This window comes from Bombina bombina, chromosome 9 (genome assembly GCF_027579735.1).
Source record: "Bombina bombina isolate aBomBom1 chromosome 9, aBomBom1.pri, whole genome shotgun sequence".
Classification (NCBI taxonomy): Eukaryota; Metazoa; Chordata; class Amphibia; order Anura; family Bombinatoridae; genus Bombina; species Bombina bombina.
Window position 1 is genome coordinate 88,124,488 of NC_069507.1, and position 20,622 is coordinate 88,145,109.

General features: G+C 35.3%; 1 protein-coding gene across 5 annotated transcripts in view; it reads right to left on the minus strand.

The window, feature by feature from the left end:
- Positions 1-3,341: 3,341 nt before the first annotated feature.
- ANK3 (ankyrin 3) overlaps positions 3,342-20,622 on the minus strand; it is a 1,320,989-nt gene continuing 1,303,708 nt past the window's right edge. For all 5 annotated transcript variants that reach the window (XM_053692249.1, XM_053692250.1, XM_053692246.1 and 2 more), the window contains 2 exons: positions 8,146-8,228; positions 3,342-4,877 (listed from right to left, as the gene is read on the minus strand). In XM_053692249.1, coding sequence (XP_053548224.1) covers positions 8,163-8,228 — 66 coding nt within the window. In that variant the 3' untranslated portion in view covers positions 3,342-4,877; positions 8,146-8,162. The remainder of the gene's footprint in view (positions 4,878-8,145; positions 8,229-20,622) is intronic.

Here is a 20,622-nt window from a genome sequence, read left to right on the forward strand (position 1 = left end):
CTCGTGTGAGTTATGTGGGCATACATGTAAGGAGCAGCAGAGGGCTAAGGGCTAGTAGTAGGTGAGGTGTTTCCCTGCCCGATGTAACTCAGTAACAGGCTACCCACCATTGAGGAATGGCTGACTCCCAAAGTTTCAGTAAGGGCGAGGGGAGGTCTCTTACCAGGCTTCCCAGCCACTACCTCGGATGTCAGGTTTGGTGCAGGACCCAAAAATACCCCCAGGAGCTCAGTATCTGCAATCCCACAGCTTAGGGGGCAATCGATAGCAATTGGCTGATATCCAGGTGCTGGGTATATTGTTTTGTGTGTTGGGGTGGAAGCCTAAGATGGCGGCCGTTTGCGCCACTCCAAGTTATGGTGCCACTGCAGGCTCGCTCTGGTAAGCGTGAGGAGATGGCTTGTGCCCTGCAGTAAAGACCCCCGGTTATGAGGGTACTGGAGCGGAGGGTCCGTGGGATCCCTGTATTTGTCCCTAGAGTTGGTAAGTCGGCTTCAGACCTCAGGAGACCTTAGGGCTTGCTGGGGGAGTTTACTCCCTGTCTCTGGAACAAAACTAATCTGTGCTAACAGAGACTCTGGAGCGGAGCCCCGACCCTCCGGAGGTGTTAATGCTGAGACATCTGTAGTGTGGCGTAGGATCCGTTTGTTAGGCTGTATCAGTTCCTCCGGTCCAGGGGTACATGGGTTTCTGGTATCAAAATGATCCTCTGGATGAGTCTTGTCCCCTCAGGCAAAGGATAGTTCACTTTCCACTAGTTTTTATAATTAAATGTTGGCTTTAGCCACTTGTCAAAAGCGGAGCTCTTCACAGATGCTACCACTCAGTTCAGCAGTTAGTTCCGCCCCCCTCCCCCTATATTTTTATAAGTCTGCATAAGCCTAATCCCTACAGATCCCTCCATCTCCCTTCATCATCAATATATGGTCCCACCGGATCCTTCCCTCCTAAAAAATAATTCTGTAGCATAGGGCCCCTCCCAGTCCCACCCACCTGCCTTTCACCCACAAAAGCAAACGCTCGTTACAGATGGTGACACACACAGTGTCAATGTCTGTAACGATCAAGCATCAGCCTTTGTATGGAAATTGAGGACCAATTGTGCTCGGTTCCATATGAAAGCAGATGCTAGGAGCTCAGGAACTCACTACGGCAAAGTACTGCATGATGTATATATACATCCATTTGGGTTAAGGAGTTAAAAATATAGATAATCCCTTTATTAACCATTCCCAGTTTTGCATAACCAACACTGTTATATTAATATACTTGTTACCTCTGTGATTAGCTTGTATCTAAGCATCGCATCTGCAGACTGTCCCCTTATTTCAGTTATTTTGACAGACTTGCATTTTAGCCTATCAATGCAGACTCCTAGGAAAATACACACTGAGTCAGCACAATTAGCACACATAAACTAGCACTGTCTAGCTGTGAAAGCTGTCCTAATGCATTGAGATAAGAGGCAGCCTTCAAGGGCTTAGAAATTAGAATATGAACCTACCTACTGTAGGTTTAGATTTCAACAAAGAACACGAAGAGAGCAAAGCAAATTTGATGATAAAAGTAAATTGGAAAGTTGTTTAAAATTGCATGCCCTATATGAATTATGAAAGTTTAATTTTGACTTTGGCTCCTATTAAGTGACATGAAACCAGGTATCACTAAATCAAGGCCATCCATTGCATTAACAATTTTTTGAATAGTGAATTACTAAATGTGGTATAGGAGACTCTTGCACAGTGACTTTAAAAGGATTAAAATCAAAAGATCAAGACCACATACTTTTCGTTAAACTAAAAAAACTTCAATTTAAAATGTTGCCTTATATGTATTAGGGGTCATTCATAGTTACTTACTCTGAATAATATTTTTACTGGATAAGGGGCAGGGCACTGATGTTGAGTTTATGCAACCAAGGGGTAGTGGTTGAAAAAGGTTTGAGAACCAATGGTCAAGGTTTTATGTCTCTTTAAAAAGATATTAAACAGTAAATAGATGTTAAACATAATTATGTATTCAAACCAAAGATTAGCCTGATAATAGTATATAGATGTATTTTTACAATTATATTGGTTGTTTAAATAGTGTTAGTTTCTATAAAGTAATGGGTGCCGAGGACATTTAGGGGCAGATATAAAACAGGTAATAAAAAGACTGTGTAAACAAGGCGATGTGAAACCCTGTTAGATAATCACAAACAATCATTGTTTGCAGTCTCTTTTATTGCCTGTTCTATATCTGTCCAAATTGTTAAAAGGGACACAACCCAGATTTCTTCTTTAATAATTCAGATAGAGCATGCAATTTTAACCAACTATCTAATTTATTTCTATTATGAATTTTTTTCATTTTCTTGCTATCTTTATTTGAAAAGCAAGAATGTAATTAGACGCTGGCCCAGTTTTGGTTCACAACCTGGGTTGTGCTTGTTGATTGGTTGTTGAATGCACCTACTAATAAACAAGTGCTTCCCTGTGAGCTGAAACAAAAATTGGCTGGCTCATTAGCTTAGATGCCTTCTTTTTAAAATAAAGATAGCAAGAGAACGAAGAAAATTTGATAATAGGAGTAAATTAGAAAGTTGCTTAAAATTGTCTGCTCTATCTGAATCATGGCATTTTTGGGGGGGTTTAGTATCCTTTTAAATATAGGGGAATGAAAGTATATTGCAAATATGTTTTAACTATGTGCAATTAAACATTTTTATATTACAATCTCATACTGTTTAATATAATTGTAATGGGTACATCTTAGTATATGCTGATACCTTATTTTAGTGCCTTGTTTAAATGTAGCATATGTATTCTATAGCAAGCCATGACCAAGTTGAACTCTTAAAGGACATTGAAGCCATAATTAAACTTTCATGATTAAGAGAGGGTATGCAATTGTAAACAACTTTAAAAGAGTCACATGGGTGCAGTCAATACCAACATCCAAATATGAAATTTATGGGATTTTCAAAGGTAATAATTACTCAGGAATGTACATTATTTTCTCTTTTTTTACAATGCACACTCTTTTTAGAAAAAAAAAACAAGTTAAGGCATTCTCTCAACATGAAAGAAAATTTGCAAATGTAATATGCCCTTAATTAGTATTATTTGCTGACAACATTTTTTATTCAGGCCACAAAATTAATTTTGTCAACAAAACTTAATAAAACCAATTTAGTTTCTAGAATGCAAGTAATAAAATAATAAAAATAAAAAAAGGTTTCACCAAATGAAGAGTAAATTCCTAAATGAATATTATATATATACGACTACATAATAAAATACCATTTCTTTAAATAATTAACCCAAGTTGTATATCATACCACAAAATAATCACACAAATTAGCTTAACACAATTTATTTTTTTTGTTTAAATATTCAACCAGATCATCCAGTGTTTGTTGATTTCATACATTTTGTGTTATTGAGATATTAGCAATGAATGCTGTTTTTTTTTCATATGAATATAATCAATTGATGAAAAGATTTCACCAAAACCCAAATAAAAATGCTCTTTAAAACACAGCAGCTTTAACAACCTAATATTACACTGCTAGAATGATTACAAATGATTGGCTTACTGAAAAGACTCTACAACTTATAGCAGTACACATAACAGTAAGGATTTTACAGAGCACCGTCTAATACAGGGGTGGGCAATTATCGGCCCTCCAGATGTTATGGGCTACATCTCCCATAATACTCTTTCAGCCATAATGCTGGCAAAGCATCATGGGAGATGTAGTCCATAACATCTGGAAGGCCGATAGTTGCCCACCCCTGGTCTAATAGCTAATGTTCGGTTCTGTTCATTTTAAGGTATCAAACGTGCTTGCGAAAGCACCAACCACTTTCAAAGCTGAAAATAATTAACCCACCCTTTGTAAAACAGTACAGTTAATGCCTAAAATTTTACGCACTACTGTATCTTATAAATATCAAAGTTTTTTGTTCCTCTTTAAAGATGGCAACGGCTACACTATTAGCTAAAAGGGCCCTGTGTGGACAGCTAAAATTTTGCAAAATATTTGTTTGTTTTTATAATCTTTCAGTATAGCTTTAGCAAAGTTGAAAAAAGATTCAATTAAAAGGTGAAACACATGCACCAAAATATTATTATTAATATGAATAATTTTTTTTCCCCCCCACAGAATTGCAGAATTATCCATCTTGTGAATTATTTCAGTTTGCAGCAGATTTAAAGAAAAAAATTGTGTATAAGCCGTTTGGCTTATTTTTTTGTTTTTGTTTTCCATATACAAACATTTTAGTTGATAATATACAAGAATTTGTGAAGATCGTCCCAGTATATCCTCATAGGTGAAATTATTTCAGACACCTATTTGGTTATATGAATTTGTGTTCTATCCTGAATGCAAATATATACGAGGTGTTGCGTTATTAACATGAATTCTAGCATAGTTAGAATTTTATACAAGTGTTGTTTATTTACAGCAAATCCAAGATGATTTAAAAAAAGAATTCAATAGCATTTTTATACCCTAACATTTAGGGTCCAAGAAAAATAAGGCGAATTGTTATTTTTTTTTGTGTGTGATTATAGTGTCTTCCAAAGTCTATTCAATATTCTTGTCCTTCTGATTACAGGAATTTCCGCTTGTTGAAGAGAGTCATGGTAGTCTCTGTATTTAATCTACAAACTCATCAACCTCATATGAATGAAGGCGATTATCCATGCTCTGTAGAATAGGCTCATGCTAAATTAAAAGGTTTCTTGCAGTTTAAAAAAAAAAACCCATGCGGTTAATGTGTAGAAGAAGCAAACACATATTTTATTTTATTTTCTGGTGATTTTTCATGAATTCCTGTTCTTCTATTGATGTCTCTTCAGAATGATGGCAGTAACCGCACATGACCCTAGAAAAACAAATAAGAAAATGCACCTCATTATTAGGTTTACCATTTTTAATGTGCTTATTGAACCCCCAGACATAATTAGCATTTCACTATTAACTATTAGGCTTTGAGTATAGAGAGATGAGCAGGTTGGCTTTTGTTGAAGGTTCAGCCCATTTAAACAGGCACGTCCTTGAGAACAATAAGTGATGGTTTTAATGCACAAAAACAGCTATTCCAAATACAAAAATAAACAAAGAAATAGCTTCCCATATATTTAATACTTTGCAGCAGGTATAACAAGTAATTTGGAACACATTAAGGGAATACAAATGTAACAGTACAGTGTCCCTTTAAAGGGCTATTAAACTCAAAATGTAATTTCCCTTAAGGTGCTAGATTACAAGTGGAGAACAAAATATCGCTATCGAGCGCTAACTGCACTCAAGTTAAATCAACAGCAGTTCTATTTGTGCACTCGTATTACAACCCCAAATCCAAAAAAGTTGGGCCAGTATGGGACAGAATACAAAAAAACAAGCAAAAAAAAAGAGTTATCTGAAAATTCAATTCTCTGTGTACTGTATTGAAAACACATTATTTACACATTATTTGATGTTTTACTTGTGAATTTAGTGTATTTTTTAAAATATACACTCATTTCAAATCTGATGACTGCAACACACGCTGTAAAAATTGACTGTTTACCACTGTGCAACATCACCTTTTCTTTTAATAACACTTATTAAGCATTTGGGCACTAAAGACATCAGTTGGTTACGTTTTACAAGCAAAATTTTCCCCCATTCATCCATTATGCATGTTTTCAGCTGCGCAACTGTACGGGCCTTTGTTGCCTTATTTTGCGCTTCTTAATGAGCCACACATTTTCAATCGTAGACAGGTAAGGACTGCAGGCAGGTGATGCCAGCACCTGCATCCATTGTAATCCGGGCACAATGTGGTTTGGCTTTGTCCTGCTGGAAAATGCAGGGACGTCCCTGAAAATATGACGTCTGGATGGCAGCATATGTTGCTCCAAAATGTATACATATCTTTCTACCTTAACGGTGCCCTCAAAAATGTGCAAGTTACCTATGCCATGCGCACTGATACAGCCCCATACCATGACAGATGCTGACTTTTGGACCTGATGCTGATAACAGCTTGGATGGTCCTTTTCCTCTTTGGCCCGGAGAACACGACGGCTGTTTTTTCAAAGAACTATTTGAAATGTTTACTCGTCGCACCACAAAACACCATTCTCCACTGTGCTACTCTCCATCTCAGATGAGACAGAGTACAGCGAAGTCGGTGGCGCTTCTGGACAGTGTTGATATATGGCTTCTGCATTGCATAGTAAAGCCTAAACTTGCATCTGTGAATACCGTGGCAAATGGTGTTCACTGACAAAGCTTTACCAAAGTATTCCCGAGCTCATATCAAAATATCCATTACAAACTCATGACGGGTTTTGAGACAGTGAGGTCTAAGGGATCAGAGATCGCACGCATTCAGAAGTGGTTTTCGGCCTTGCCCTTTACGGATCGAGATTTGACCGGATTCATTGAAACTGTTAGTTATAATGTTCACTGTAGAAGGTGAAATGCCCTAAATCCTACCAATTTGTCTTTGGGGAATGTTGTTCTCAAAGCGTTTATTCGCTGACTCATCTCTTGGCAGATTTGTGAGCCTCGACCCATCCTTACTCTAGGCCTTTTTTGGAGGCTCCTTATATACTATGATTACATGATTACCTCACCTGTTTTACATCACCTTCATATTTCAACTTGTCACATCGCTATTAGTCCTAAACTGCCATTGTCCCAACTCTTTTGGAATGTGTTGCAGTCATAAGATTTCAAATGAGTGTATATTTTAAAAAATACATTAAAATCACAAAGTAAAACATTTAATAATGTGTTTTCAATATAATACAGGGTGAATTGAATTTTCAAATGACTCTCAACTTTTTCGGAATTGGGGTTGTACAAGTTGAAAGTAAAATGTTAGAGCAGCGCACTAACATATGGAAGTTGGACAGTGCGGTCGTGATAACTCCCTTTCCTCTAGACTTTTATGGGACCCACAACAAAAGTGGGTTTTATGTGGGGCATATATAATTTAAAAAAACTACAAGAGAGATTGAATTTTCATACAAAAAATATATTTTTGCACATTAACTTGATAATTTGTAATAATTTGTAATTTGTAATATTCATTCTATTAATTATCATTATAAAATAAGTATGCCAGATGGTTATATAAAGTTTTGACAGACTACTAAATAGGACACGATTTATCATTGCTATTTTATGTTTGCCCCTAAAAATGTGCACACTAGTAAATGCCCCTATTTATTATTCAAAAATGTGCCTAAAATTGGGCAAGTTTGACTGTAAAATTCGTCTGCTCTTTTCCCGTTCTCCTTGGCACACAGCTGCATCAAAAAAGGGTTAAATTAGATTGTTTAAGTCATATTATCTATAGTACTCCTCATTAATTCGACTTGTTACAATTTTTCATTTGTTTTCTCCTATAGAGGACTGGCAGTTCTCCTGTAAATGCGTGTATTAAAGTTCTCCATAATTACTGTGGAGAACAGCTTTAGAAATGTATTCTGTAGCAGTTATAGATGCAATGTTAGAAAAAAAGTGCTCAACAAGGTGCAAAAATAATATATAACGAAGCATAATAATAATAATGTATATTGAAGTGCAAAAAAATAATAAAAAATTGGAGCATAAAAATAATATATAAAAGGGCAAAATATAATATATATTAGGGCACAATAATATAAAAAACGAAGAGCAAAAATACAATGGCAATATAATGAAAACAGATCGATTTTCTTCTATGACGGGTTTTTGAAGAGGGGCATTAAAACTATTAGTGGGGCGGCATAGATATTGCTATTGGTTCATATACGACTTACATGAAGAATAGTTGCTTATTTTCATTGATAAATAAGGCACAGATACAAATCTGGGTTCTCCTCAACTTGCCCATGAAGAAGCGCAAAAAAAAAAATCAAACATTTTTTTGATAAATTTGAGCACACCGATGCACTTCTCTAAAGGCGAGCTTAGGGGAACCCATAGATGAATTACCCAGAGAATTCTCCTTGTGCTTGATAAAGCTTGCTTATAGTATTTTGAAAGGTGCAGGTGGATGAATACATTTCTAATCATATCATGGTTAGATGCTTTTTAACAGCTGGAATATTTGTGGAGTGTGGAAATCCAATCTCTAATTTATAAGTTATCACATTACATGTAAACAAACTGACCTTTAAATATTGAGCCATTATGAATAACTTTTCTTTTCAATATGTCTGACTTCTTTCTTCGTTTTAACTTTATAGCCTTCCGTCTGAAATGAGAAAAAAAATGAATTAAAAAATGAGAAAACAAATACTGAGTGACCCCTAAGTTGCTGTGAATGGAAGGGGGACACACACACCATTAAACAGATAAATAATCAACTTCACTGCAAGCAATGCAGAAAAAAGCCCAGGTATAGAATCACTTATTGTATCTTGTAATATAAAACAGCTGCATACAAGCAACCTAATAAGCCAAAATAGTTAGAATAAGCAAAGGTAACAAAATATGAAAAAAGAGTGTTAGAAGCAAAACAAAAATATACCAAATATACACAAAAAAAGCGGTTTCATAAAACTACATAAAAACGTCACTTTTTACAGAGTTTCTTTAGAAAAAAGGAAGTTTGCAAATCAAGATATTATAATGTATGCGCACGCTGTCTGGAAATGACATCTAGTACTGAGATACTGATGCAGAAAATGCTTTTCGGTCCAGCTCTCTAAAGCTCTCTGGTCTGGTGAGATTCTACAAGACACCTCGTCTGTATTTCAAAACCCGTCAGGAATTATTTTAAAGGCAATCTGTATATCATTAAAGGGACATGAAAAACATTTTTTTTTCTTTAATGATTCAGATAGAGCATGCAATTTTAAACAACTTTCCAATTTACCTTTATTATCTAATTAGCTTCATTCTCCTGACAATTTCCTGGAAAAGCATACCTAGGTAGGCTCAGGAGCTGGGAGCAAGCTATTTCTTGGTGGTGCATATATAGGCCTCTTGTCATTGGCTTACTTGATGTGTTCAGCTAGCTCCCAGTAATGCTCTGTTTCTCTTTCAGCAAAGAATACCAAGAGAATGAAGTAAACTTTGATTACAAAAGTAAATTGGAAAGTTGTTTAAACTTGTATGGTCTATTTGAATCATGAAAGAAAAATTTTGTGTTTCATGTCCCTTTAAAAGGGAGTTTACTAAAATGCTTTGGGGACGATTTATTATGCTCCATACGGAGCTTGATGCCCTTGTTCCTAAAGACCGCTGCTCCATAACTTGTCCGCCACGGACAGAAATCAACCCGATCGAATACGATCGGGTTGATTGACACTCCCTTGGCCGCAAATCTGCAGGAGTGGGCATTGCACCAGCAGTTCACAAGAATTGCTGGTGCTATGATAAATGCCGACAGCTACATCGTATCATGTCCGCTCGCACATTAACAAATATACCCTCTTATGTTAAGGGGAAAGAGTTACTTTACAATATAATGCTCAGTATATGCAAATGATTTCTCTCCATGATGGAAAGTTTATGAAAACTGGGCCCTTTGCTTTTATTTAAAAAAATAAATAAAATAATTTGCTTCCATTATCAAAATCTACCTATTTTTCTCGGTATCCCTCATTGAACCTTAGCTCCTTTCCCTGAGAGCATACAAAGGTAGGCCCAGGAATGTACAGATGTCTTGAGCAAGACGTGCACACTTCTGAGCGTACCTTATTAATTATGCTGTCATGGAAAAAAAAAGCAAAGTTTCAAGAAAGGGTTTTAGAGAAAGAAATCAATGTCATAAATGAAAACAATATAGGATTTTTTTAAAATAGTACACACTGAATCAACGTTTTTATTTTGCCTTCTCGTGTCTCTTTATACACAGTTTATTCTCTAGTATTCCTAGGTCTTTGTTTTTACAAAAAATATATATAGGATTATTTGTTCTGTTTCTTTAATGGTCACATACAGTCACACTTCTCTTTGGTTACTAATTATTTTATTTGATCTATAACTATTTCTTTTTTAAATGACCAATCAATGCAGTAGAATTGCATAATTAACAAGTGCATAATAAAAAGACAATGATTTATCACCTACTTTGAATTTCAAATAAGCAGTAGATTTTTTTCTGACAAATTCATTTTTTCTCCCATTTTCCGGCCCCCTGTATCATGTGACAAACATCAGCCAATCACAGACTAGTATAAGTATACACTGTGAGCTTGTGTACATGCTCAGTAGGATCTTGATCCCCAGAAAGTGTGAATATAAAAAGACTGTGCAAAATTTGATAATGGAAGTAAATTGGAAAGTGTCTTAAAACTGCATACTCATATCTGAATCATAAAGGTTTAATTTGAATTGAGTGTCCCTTTAAGTGGAAATGCATGGTATATAACCACAATCTGTATGTGAGATTATATAGCTGATATTAGTACAATTTAGTTGAAATGAGAGATCTGGGGATTAACCAAGGAAGGAGTCAAGGACAGTCTTGTAATCACATAAACCTAGTAATTGACATTTTTTATGATATCCAAGTTAATAATATACCTGAATAATGTTCTTAACTCATAAGCCTTTGTAGTTTATTGTGTAAAGTGGATTTCCAGTAGTTATAACAAGCAGGACTGTTTGTTAGATACAGTGGTAGTGGTCTATATTAAATACAGTACCTTTACATAAGTTTTTTTTTATAGAGCTTATGTTATGAACTTCATATAAATAGATATTTGGCACATGCCCTAGCGCAAAACGTTTTTGGGCCCCCCAAAGTTAACTCAGTTGTAAGCAATGGTAATAATATACATATTGCTCTGTATAATGAACTGGAGGATAGATATATAGATATATAAATAGATAGATAGATACTGAATAGATAGACAACCACCATTAATAAAAGGCTACCCTTAGGATTGTACAAATTCTTCATATGTCTATATAAAGTCTGGCTGCTATGAGCCCCCCTAACACTCGGGCCCTGGTGCCACTGCACCTGATAGCAGTTCCGCCCCGGATTTGCAGAAAAAATACAGCACATACCTGCTGATGTTACACTTTAGTTTATAGTGATCTTGGGAGATTTCATAGTAAACATCCTTATACTGAGGAGGAAAATAACATGACTGTGCCTGCACATGCAAGATGCACATTCCCTTGCAAGTCCTGGGACTAGCATCCTGATTGGCTGCTTAAAGTTCCTTTACAATGGTATGTGTCTACTGAGGAAATTTTGAGGTAGAATATCTTCCATTTTTACACAGAGATGTTCAGGTGATATTTTCTAGTCAGCTATTTACAGCTATGCTGTAAAACTTTCAAGTGCTTTAATAGCCAGATTACAAGTGGAGCGTTATTTAACGCTTTCACTCTAACTCCGCTAGAAGTAAGCATTTTGCATGAGTCAGGTAGAGTTCGTATTACAAGCTGAAATTAAAAAATGTTTGCTTGCGCGCTAACCCAATGCAAGCAAAAGGCTGAATTTAGAATATCACAATTACGTTAACGTATTCCCCAATAGAATTCAATGGAGCAAAATAAGTGTAAAAAAAATGTAACAACCTACTTGAGTGCAAACCCAATCTCATATTCTGAAGTGTGCTAACCCGACATCAAAATATGAATATTTCACATTCCAGTGTTCTTCACATAGCAGAATATGTTCTAGTTATTCTTATATACATATTTCTACATTATATATATATAAATATAAATATATATATATATATATGTATATATATATATATATGTGTGTGTGTGTGTGTTTTTGATACAATATATATGTATACCTACATATATAGATGATAATATATACGTATATATATATATATATATACAGGTGGCCCCACGGTTTACAACGGTTCAATTTGCACCGTTTCAGAATAACAACCTTTTTTTCAGTCATGTGACTGCTATTAAAAAGCATTGAGAAGCAGTGCATTGATTAAAATAGCCAGTAGGTGGAGCCATCCGCTTGTGTTGCAGCAAAGATATGCAAGCCAAGCAAGCTAAAATTAATCAGTTTAACCAGACCTGAGCTATCGAGCAGCTTGCAAAGGAACAAGATCTTCCTGTCTATAAATCAGTCCAGATTGGAATGCATAAAAAGAACTGTTTGCAGAAAAATGCAAGTAAAGTCTGTGTTGTGTGATTATTTTATTAGGTTTATAATGCTGTTTAGCAAATGTTTTTGTTCATTTAACTTAGTTTAATTATATATTCTGTGTTGTGTGATTATTTTATTAGGTTTATAATGCTGTTTAGCATTTAAAGTTTTCATTTCAAAGCTTTAAAAATAATGTATTAGGTCTTACTTATGACAATTTTGAGAGGGGCCTGGAACCTAACTCCCTCACTTCCCATTGACTTACATTATAAACTGGGTTTCAATTTACAACGGTTTCGATTTACAACCATTCCTTCTGGAACCTAACCCTGGCGTAAACTGAGGGCTACCTGTATAGGAATATCTATTGATAAATATATTGAACATATTCTGCAATGTGCAGAACATTGGAATGTGAAATATTTATAGTAAATACACAGTGTAAAACTGTATTAAAAACGAATATTGCATAAGTATAATTTTTACATGTTTTCATCTACTTAACTGGAAATGGCTCCAAAGCACTATATATGTTGGTAAATACATATATACACATTTAAATACATATGTACACATATATCTATACATACATGTTAGAGATGTATATGTATGTATCTCAATGTTAAAGGGACAGTAAAGTCAAAACTAAACTTTCATGATTCAGATAGGGCATGCAATTTTAAACAACTTTCCAATTTACTTTTATCATCAAATTTGCTTTGCTTGGGGGTATTTTTTGGGGGTATTTTTGAAAAGCTAAACCTAGCTAGGCTCAAACTGATTTCTAAACCGTTGAAAACCGCCTCTTAGCTCAGAGAATTTTGAAAGTTTTTCACAGTTAGACAGTGTTAGTTCATGTGTGTCATATAGATAACATTGTGCTCACTCCCGTGAAGTTATTTAGGAGTCTTCACTGATTGACTACACTGCATGTCTGTCAAAAGCACTTAGATAAGGAGGCTGTCTGCAGAGGCTTAGATACAAGGTAATCACAGAGGTAAAAAGTGTATTAATATAACTGTGTTGGTTATGCAAAAACGGGGAATGGGTAATAAAGGGATTATCTATCTTTTTAAATAAGAACATTTTTGGGGTAGACTGTCCCTTTAAAGCCCTTTGTCTGCCTTTTTTCCCAACACCTGAGACCTCATATCTTTGAGCCCTTTTAACTTTTTTATGCAATTTAAAAAAATAAAAAAATAAAATTCTATTAGATAGTATTATTATGAATGTAACTGTACTTTGTAATGTATTTTTGATGTGTTTTGTGACACTTTTTTGTTTCATGTAACAGTTAACCAGAGCTCTGAGGACACGCCATCCCAAACGAGCGTTAACTTAAATTGCACTCAAGCGATTGAGTTTACTTTCAACTTGTAATACGAGTGCTACATCTGATGCACGCCCCTTTTAATCTGGCCCTTTATGGGGGAGGACTTTATGTTGGTTTTAAAGTCCTTTTAAATTCAGACATGTTTGGAAGTGTTTTGTAATTACATTTGGGATACATTGGATTAGACAAATAATGTCACTTGGAAGTAGACATATTCACTAGGGATGGGTGAATGTTTCTAAAAATTGGAAATTTAAAACAAATTTTGATACATTCGTTCGAATTGAACTTCGAATGTTTATATAACATTCTATTTTTGAATTTTTGTTTTCGAATTTTTCAATAAAATTCGAAAATATTCGTTTGAATAATAGAATGTTAAGCTATGTATTTGTGACATTCAAATTCGAATGTGACATTTGATTAGAATGTGACATTCCAATTTGAAATAGTATTTCTAGTCTACAATTGTGTTTTATAAATGTAATATTCGAATTTGAATGTGACATTCGAATTCGAATGTGACATTAGAAAACTATAAATAACATTCGATAATAGAATTTTTAAGAATATTCGTTCTTATCAACATTCTATTATGTAAATCGAATTTCTACAATAACATTCGTTCTAACATTCGAATTCGAATATAAACTCATTTTCCCATCCCTAATATTCACAGCCAAAAATAAATAAATAAATATATATATATATATATATATATATATATATTTTTATTTTTTTTTATTTTTTTTTATGGACAAATCATTCATCACACACACAGACAAAAAAAGACAAATTCAGCCATGGGGTCATCCGCTATTTGTTGGTTAATCAAAATTCGCTCAATATCTGCTATTTTCTAGGGGAATGTCTTCATGGCAGCAGTGAAACATCTAGACAGGAGATTGAAACCTAAAAGTAATAGCTACTGCTACAAGCAAGCAGCAGCCTAACACATACTTACTGGATGACACAGCAATCAATCAACATACAAGGATATTGCAGGATCACTATTGAATAGTGTAAAACTGTCCATTTAAAGCCTTTCCCGTCTGCAGAAAAATACGTTTCCCATCTTTAGAGTAATAATTGTAATCCCATGAACAAAATAACTAGATTTTTTGTTGCATGTATTAGTTCAATTGTTTATTCATTAAATCGGCTCCTCGTTTTGCGTTCTCAAATGAATGCAAAAAATACATAAGAATTAACTTTTTTTAGCATTTGTTCAAATCTGAAATGCATGTCTACTTGGAAAAATATCATCTAACAGACATGCTTGAAAATTTGCCTTGCTCAGGTTGCATGGAAGATAAAATATATTATATTTTTTAACAAGATGAATATCTCATTAGTATATATAAAGTTGCCCACTCTTGATCAATACAGAGACAAGCAGCAAGAAAATCAAAGGAAGTATGGCTTCTCACTTTACATTATGCTATAATCCTGATAATCTATTTTCAGAATCAATGCGGACTCACATTACATTGACCCTGTGGCTTAGATGAATGTAAAAACTGGCTTGCGAAGATAAGTTCCTTAATAGCAGAAATAATTCCTTAAGATGTAAATTGAGATGGCTCATAAGCCAAATTTAATTGGACATATTTAAAATAATAATAATAATAATAATAATAATAAGGGGGTAATCCAGGTGAGGTTGAACAATGAGGTTTATCTCAATCATTTCAACCTCTTAAAGGAATTGCGTTGTTATCTAGGTCAAAAAATGGTTAATTAGCCAACCATATTTACTACTCCAATTCTTGTGGTGGAATCCATCTTCAAGCATCTGTATGTTCTACTACTCTAGACGTGACCTTGAGAGATTTTCAAGATATTAACTTTTTAATTATGTAGTGCAAATGTGAACCTTGCTACTCTTGTTAATAAGCAGAAAATTCACCATAGTGAAAAGAGTCCAGCAGATATTGGGCCGAGTATGGAAAAAGTAAAAATTTACTTTTATTTGTATCACAAGTAAAAAAGTATTCCAATACAAAAATCAAAATGTAACAATACCACAGCCAGTGAATCAACCTAGCATCATAGTACTTTCACATCCAACATGGTTTGTGCCGTTAAAGCACTTTGTCAGGGATAGTGATAGGTTTACCTGTTCAGGTGTTAAAAGCTATGCGGGCCCAATCATGTGTCTATTCTATTTGGCCAATCATAGAGATCAATTTCAAAAAGCGTCAGTAATCACTTATATTGCCATAAGCTAACATGTAAAAATGAGACCTAGACAGTCTATTTGCAGAGAACAGATACAAAAACAAAATTAAATATACACTTTTGAAAAAGTACTATGCAAACAAAGATCATAAATGAGCAGGACTTGTATTTGTAGTCTCACTATTACTTTAGAAATATCAGCACTTTGTGTTCTATAGCTACCTGTATGTTATCAATTCAAAATCCTCCTAATACAGAGAACGTTAAACTTATTTAGATTTAAGTTGTAATGAATAACTTCAAATGTAAATCGATACGTTATCATGGCATCTATTAAAAAGGAAGCATTTTGTCGAGATGGACATACTGCTTAAGCAAAAAATTGTGGTAACTTAGAAACATAGTCAGGGCCGTCTTTAACACAGGGCAAAAGCAAAAGGGGCAGCTGCCCAGGGCCCAGTCTTTGCGGAGGGGCCCAAGAGTCCTAAAAAAAAAATGCCAGACTGCTGTCATGTGACATGGGGGGACACACACAGTCAGTCCTAATATTGTCACAGTCAAAAGTTCTCTGCTTATATATATTTGTGAGAAACTGTGCCAGACCGTGCCGGTGTCATGTGACATACCAAGCTAGTGCCATGTGCTGTTTTAGATGTGCCCTGGGTAGCACTGAATGCTAAGCCCTAACTCGGCATCCAGTCAATCCCACTGCATCAGAAAAGGTCCTGCTGGGGTTACCACTGTTACCACGTAACTGCTCTGGTGGTGGGGATTGTTTCTGGATAGGGCTGACTATAGGCGCATGCAGCAGGCACGTGAGGATTTGAGCATCTGTGCAGCTGTACACACTGCTCTCTTCAGTCTTGAGACTGTGTGAATCATCTCACACTGTATCCATGCAGCCTTGGGCAGACAACATCCAGTCTGCTGGTACCCTTAGCCCTGCTCTTTCTGCTGTGGCCCTAAGATCAACTAACTGAAGTTTGTTAGGGGAACAGTGCTTTGTAGAAAGGTGTCAGTGGGAAGAATGAGTGAGTGCAGACATGCCCCTCCTCCATGCCGCATCATCTAGTGCAGGGTGAGAGGGAACTTGGTCCTAGCAAAGAAGTGACATGTGTTTCTGTGGCTGATGTATAATGTCATGCTGATACTTCACACATTATGGTAAGGTTTATTTTTATAGTTGTTTTTTTCTCTCTGTCTCAGATTTTACAGCTTCCCATAGTAGTTCTGCTGTTCCAGTCAGTACACTTATATTTGTCTGCAACTCCATTCTTCCTCCTCAGTCTTTACCTTGCTTTGCTCCTGTTGGCTGCCCTAAATCTCTTTAACCAGCTAACCTCACACCAGAATCACATTCAAAAGCATATTATATTAATCCACAGTGGAGGAATTTATATATTTATTTACTTATTAGTACTGCTTAGGTCCAGTTTCACATATTGCAATTTATTTCATTTTTTTAAAATAATTAGCCCAGCAGTGGATGATCCACTGCTGGGCTAATAATTTAATTTTTTTTATAAAATACATTGATTTAGTTGTTTTTCAGGATGTTGGGGTGGAGAGCGAAATTGCATGGGGGGTCCAAGAAAATGTTTGCCCAGGGTCCAGTCAATATTAAAGACAGCCCTGAACATAGTAATGACTTAGTAATGGCACTCCATAGCTCTTAGATCTAGTCATAACTATACTCTATGCTCAGTGAGTCGCTATATCACTAAGTCATATTAGGTTTACTATGTCTATTGCCACCTGTTATGAATTTGGGTATATGGTCTATAGCTTTAAAAGAAAAATGTTGCAATGGATTAGCCTTATGAGATTTGAAATGTTTAGCAACTGGTGTTTTCGGTTTCTCATCTGAGAATAAGAGATGTTCCCTTATACTATCCTTGAGCATTCGGGAGGTGCAGCCTGTATATTGTTTTTTGCAAATTTTGCAAATTTTCAAGTAAACTACAAAAGTAGAATAACACTTTAAATGATGTCTTATGTTGAAAATATCTCCTGTTTGGTTGGAAGAAAAAGTGGTTTCAACCTCAGCATATTTACAAGACTTGCATGGTCTTGTTCCACACTTGAAAAACCCCAGTTTTGGTTTCAGCCAAGTCCTATTTGCATCGGCTTTTAAAAAAAATGCCTTTTCAGACCATCCCCAAGTGTAGTCGCTTTTCTTGATACAAATTTGACATTATTCAATATGTCTGTTTCAAGGAGTTTATCTTTTTCAAGTATGGCTAGATTCTTCCTCACAATCGAGCATATTTGTTGATATTGTCTACTATATGTAGTTGAAAAAACAACTGAAGACTGTGAGAAATTAGATTTGTTTTGGGGTTTGTCTTTTAATAACTCCTCCCTATCCATAAGTGACACTTCTAATGATATAGTATTGAGGTTATCCTTTTTATATCCTCTTGCTAACAATCTATATGTAAGTTCTTCTGCTGGTTTTTATATTGGGATATATTGGTACAATTCCTGCACAAACACATGTATTGACCCTTAGGGATTCCTCTTTTTAAATGTTCAGGATGATGAGAATTGGCCCTTAGGATGGTATTTCCTGGTGTTAATTTGCGATATGTTTCTGTCTCAATCTTATTGGTAGATATCTTAAGTAGTACATCTAAAAAAGCCAATTCCGTACTTGAATAGCTTTGTGTAAATGTTAAATTCATATCATTTTTGTTTATGTAATCCATTAACTCTTGTAACTGTGTAATACTACCTCTCCAGACTAGTAGAAGATTGTCTATGTACATGAAATACGCATGTATACAAGTTTTGATTGGATTTGTGTCTGTGTAAATTATTATCAGTTCAAAAAAACTTAAATATAAATTCGCATATGAGGGGGCAAATTTTGTCCCCATAGCCGTGCCACTTTTCTGTAAATAAAATTGACCCATAAATAAAAAAAATTGTGTGTCAAAAGGTATCTTGTTGTCTCAATTAAGAATCCAATATATTCAGCATCATAATTAGTTAGCATTTGCAGCATTTGATACAGGGCAAAAAGCCCCTGATTGTGTGGGATGCATGAATAGAGAGATGTGACATCAATTGAGACCAGGATACATTTATTATCAATTGGTACTTCTTTTAGCATGTTCAAAAGATGTTTGGTATCTCTAAGATGTCCTGGAGTGGTGGATACAATGGGTTGTAGATGCTCATCAATAAAGGCACCTAATTTTTCTCCTAAGGTGCCTATACCCAAAATGATTGGTCTTCCGGGTAGGGACTTAAGATCTTTATGTACTTTCAGAATATGTTTAAAAACTGAGATTTGTGGATGGATAACTCTCATTTTGTCTGCCGTAAGCTTTGTGATTTATCCTTTATGTATTGACTGATCGAAGAGGTTATCTATTTCTTGCTGAAATTTAGCAGTAGGGTTAAAACTAAGTTTGGTATAAGTGTTTGTATCTTCAAGTTGTCTCACTGCTTCTGTAATATAATTGTCTTTACTTTGAACGACTACCGACCCTCCCTTATCTGAGTTCGTAATCACTAAATTATTGTTCTTTTTTAATGTATTCAGTGTTATCCGTTCAAGTTTGGTTAAATTATCTCTCTTAGTGATTGGGCTTTTTTTTCTGGTGTAACTCAATTTCTTTCTCAACTATAGTATGAAAAGCTTCTATCAAATCCTCTCTCATTTGTACAGGATAAAACTTCTCATTTTTTACTTTTGCTTTTACTGAGGGTATAGTGTGTATACTGGTATCATGTCTTGTGCTCTCACTGTTAAGGCCCATCAAATCAATTAAACTACACTGTTTCTCAAAGTTAAGACTGGGTATGTATTGTGTAGCTTGTAACTCTTGATCCACATCAGTAAGGTCATTACTGTCTGTTTCACTACATCTTGTTTGTAAATGTTTGCCTACATTGAAATGTCTTTTCAGCGTAAGGCTATGTGTAAATTTATTGACGTCCACTAATGTGTTAAATAAAGAGAAATCAGATGTGGGTGCAAATGTTAATCCCTTAGTCAGCACCCTGTTTTTTAATTCAGACAGTGTTACATCAGAAAGATTGATGACATTTATTTCTTTAGGTTTATGTCCATTTCTTTTATCCTCGTATTGTCTCTTTTCTATGGAGACTGTAGTATCAGATTGAATGGGACCCTTTAGTTCTTTGGACTTCTTCTCATGCCCCCTCTCTGTCTGCTGGGGTTTCTGGCTGAAGAGTCCTTGTCCTCTTCCCCGTTTTTTGACTGCCTCTTTTGGCTAACCTCTCATTTTGTTGGAGTTGGTTGCAGGTGCTAGCTCTGGTAAAGCTATAGGGCTGCTGCCATCTTTTGGGCGTACACTTCTCTCTTCAAATGTGGATGATCTAGGACTGTCCACAGAGGATGTTTCAAAGCTGGAAAAAGTGACCCTTTTATTCGTCTGGCCTTTCTTATTATTTTTGTGGCTTTTGTTGTTCCTTGACCTATTGGTATTTCTCTGTATGGTATTCCAGTTGTATACCACATATAGGTCATAGTCCTTACAGTCACGATGGTACTTCTTGGCCTTTCGATCAGATAGTTCTTCGTTTAATTTCTTCAGGGTGTCTCCAAGCTGTTTGTTATAACTCTCATAATTTGAGTCAGAGAGAAAGGGAATGATGTTATCCTTAACGAACTTAAGTTCGTCTGTAACTTCAACATGGTCTGCTTGTTTATTTCAAAGTAGTTGTCTCATTAGTGTTAAAGAGCATTGGGTCAAAGTGTTATTCCATTCCGTCATGATATCCTTTCTTTGTGTGGCATAGGCTGGGTATTTTTTCATCCTTAGCCCTCTAGAGATTTTGTTCTCATCAATGTAAATTTGTAGAAATTCCATCTCCCACCACAGTTTCAACTCTTTTACTTCCAATTGCTCTCTTTTGGAGAATAGACTAGCTAAGTCCAACTCATTAAGATCATTGCTAGGTTGATTTCGAATTAAAGATTGTAATTTAGCTTTTCTGGCTGTGATATACTCGGCATCCATTTTGTTGTCAGGCAAAAATGTTAAAATTACATGTAACAAATATCTGAGTGTATCC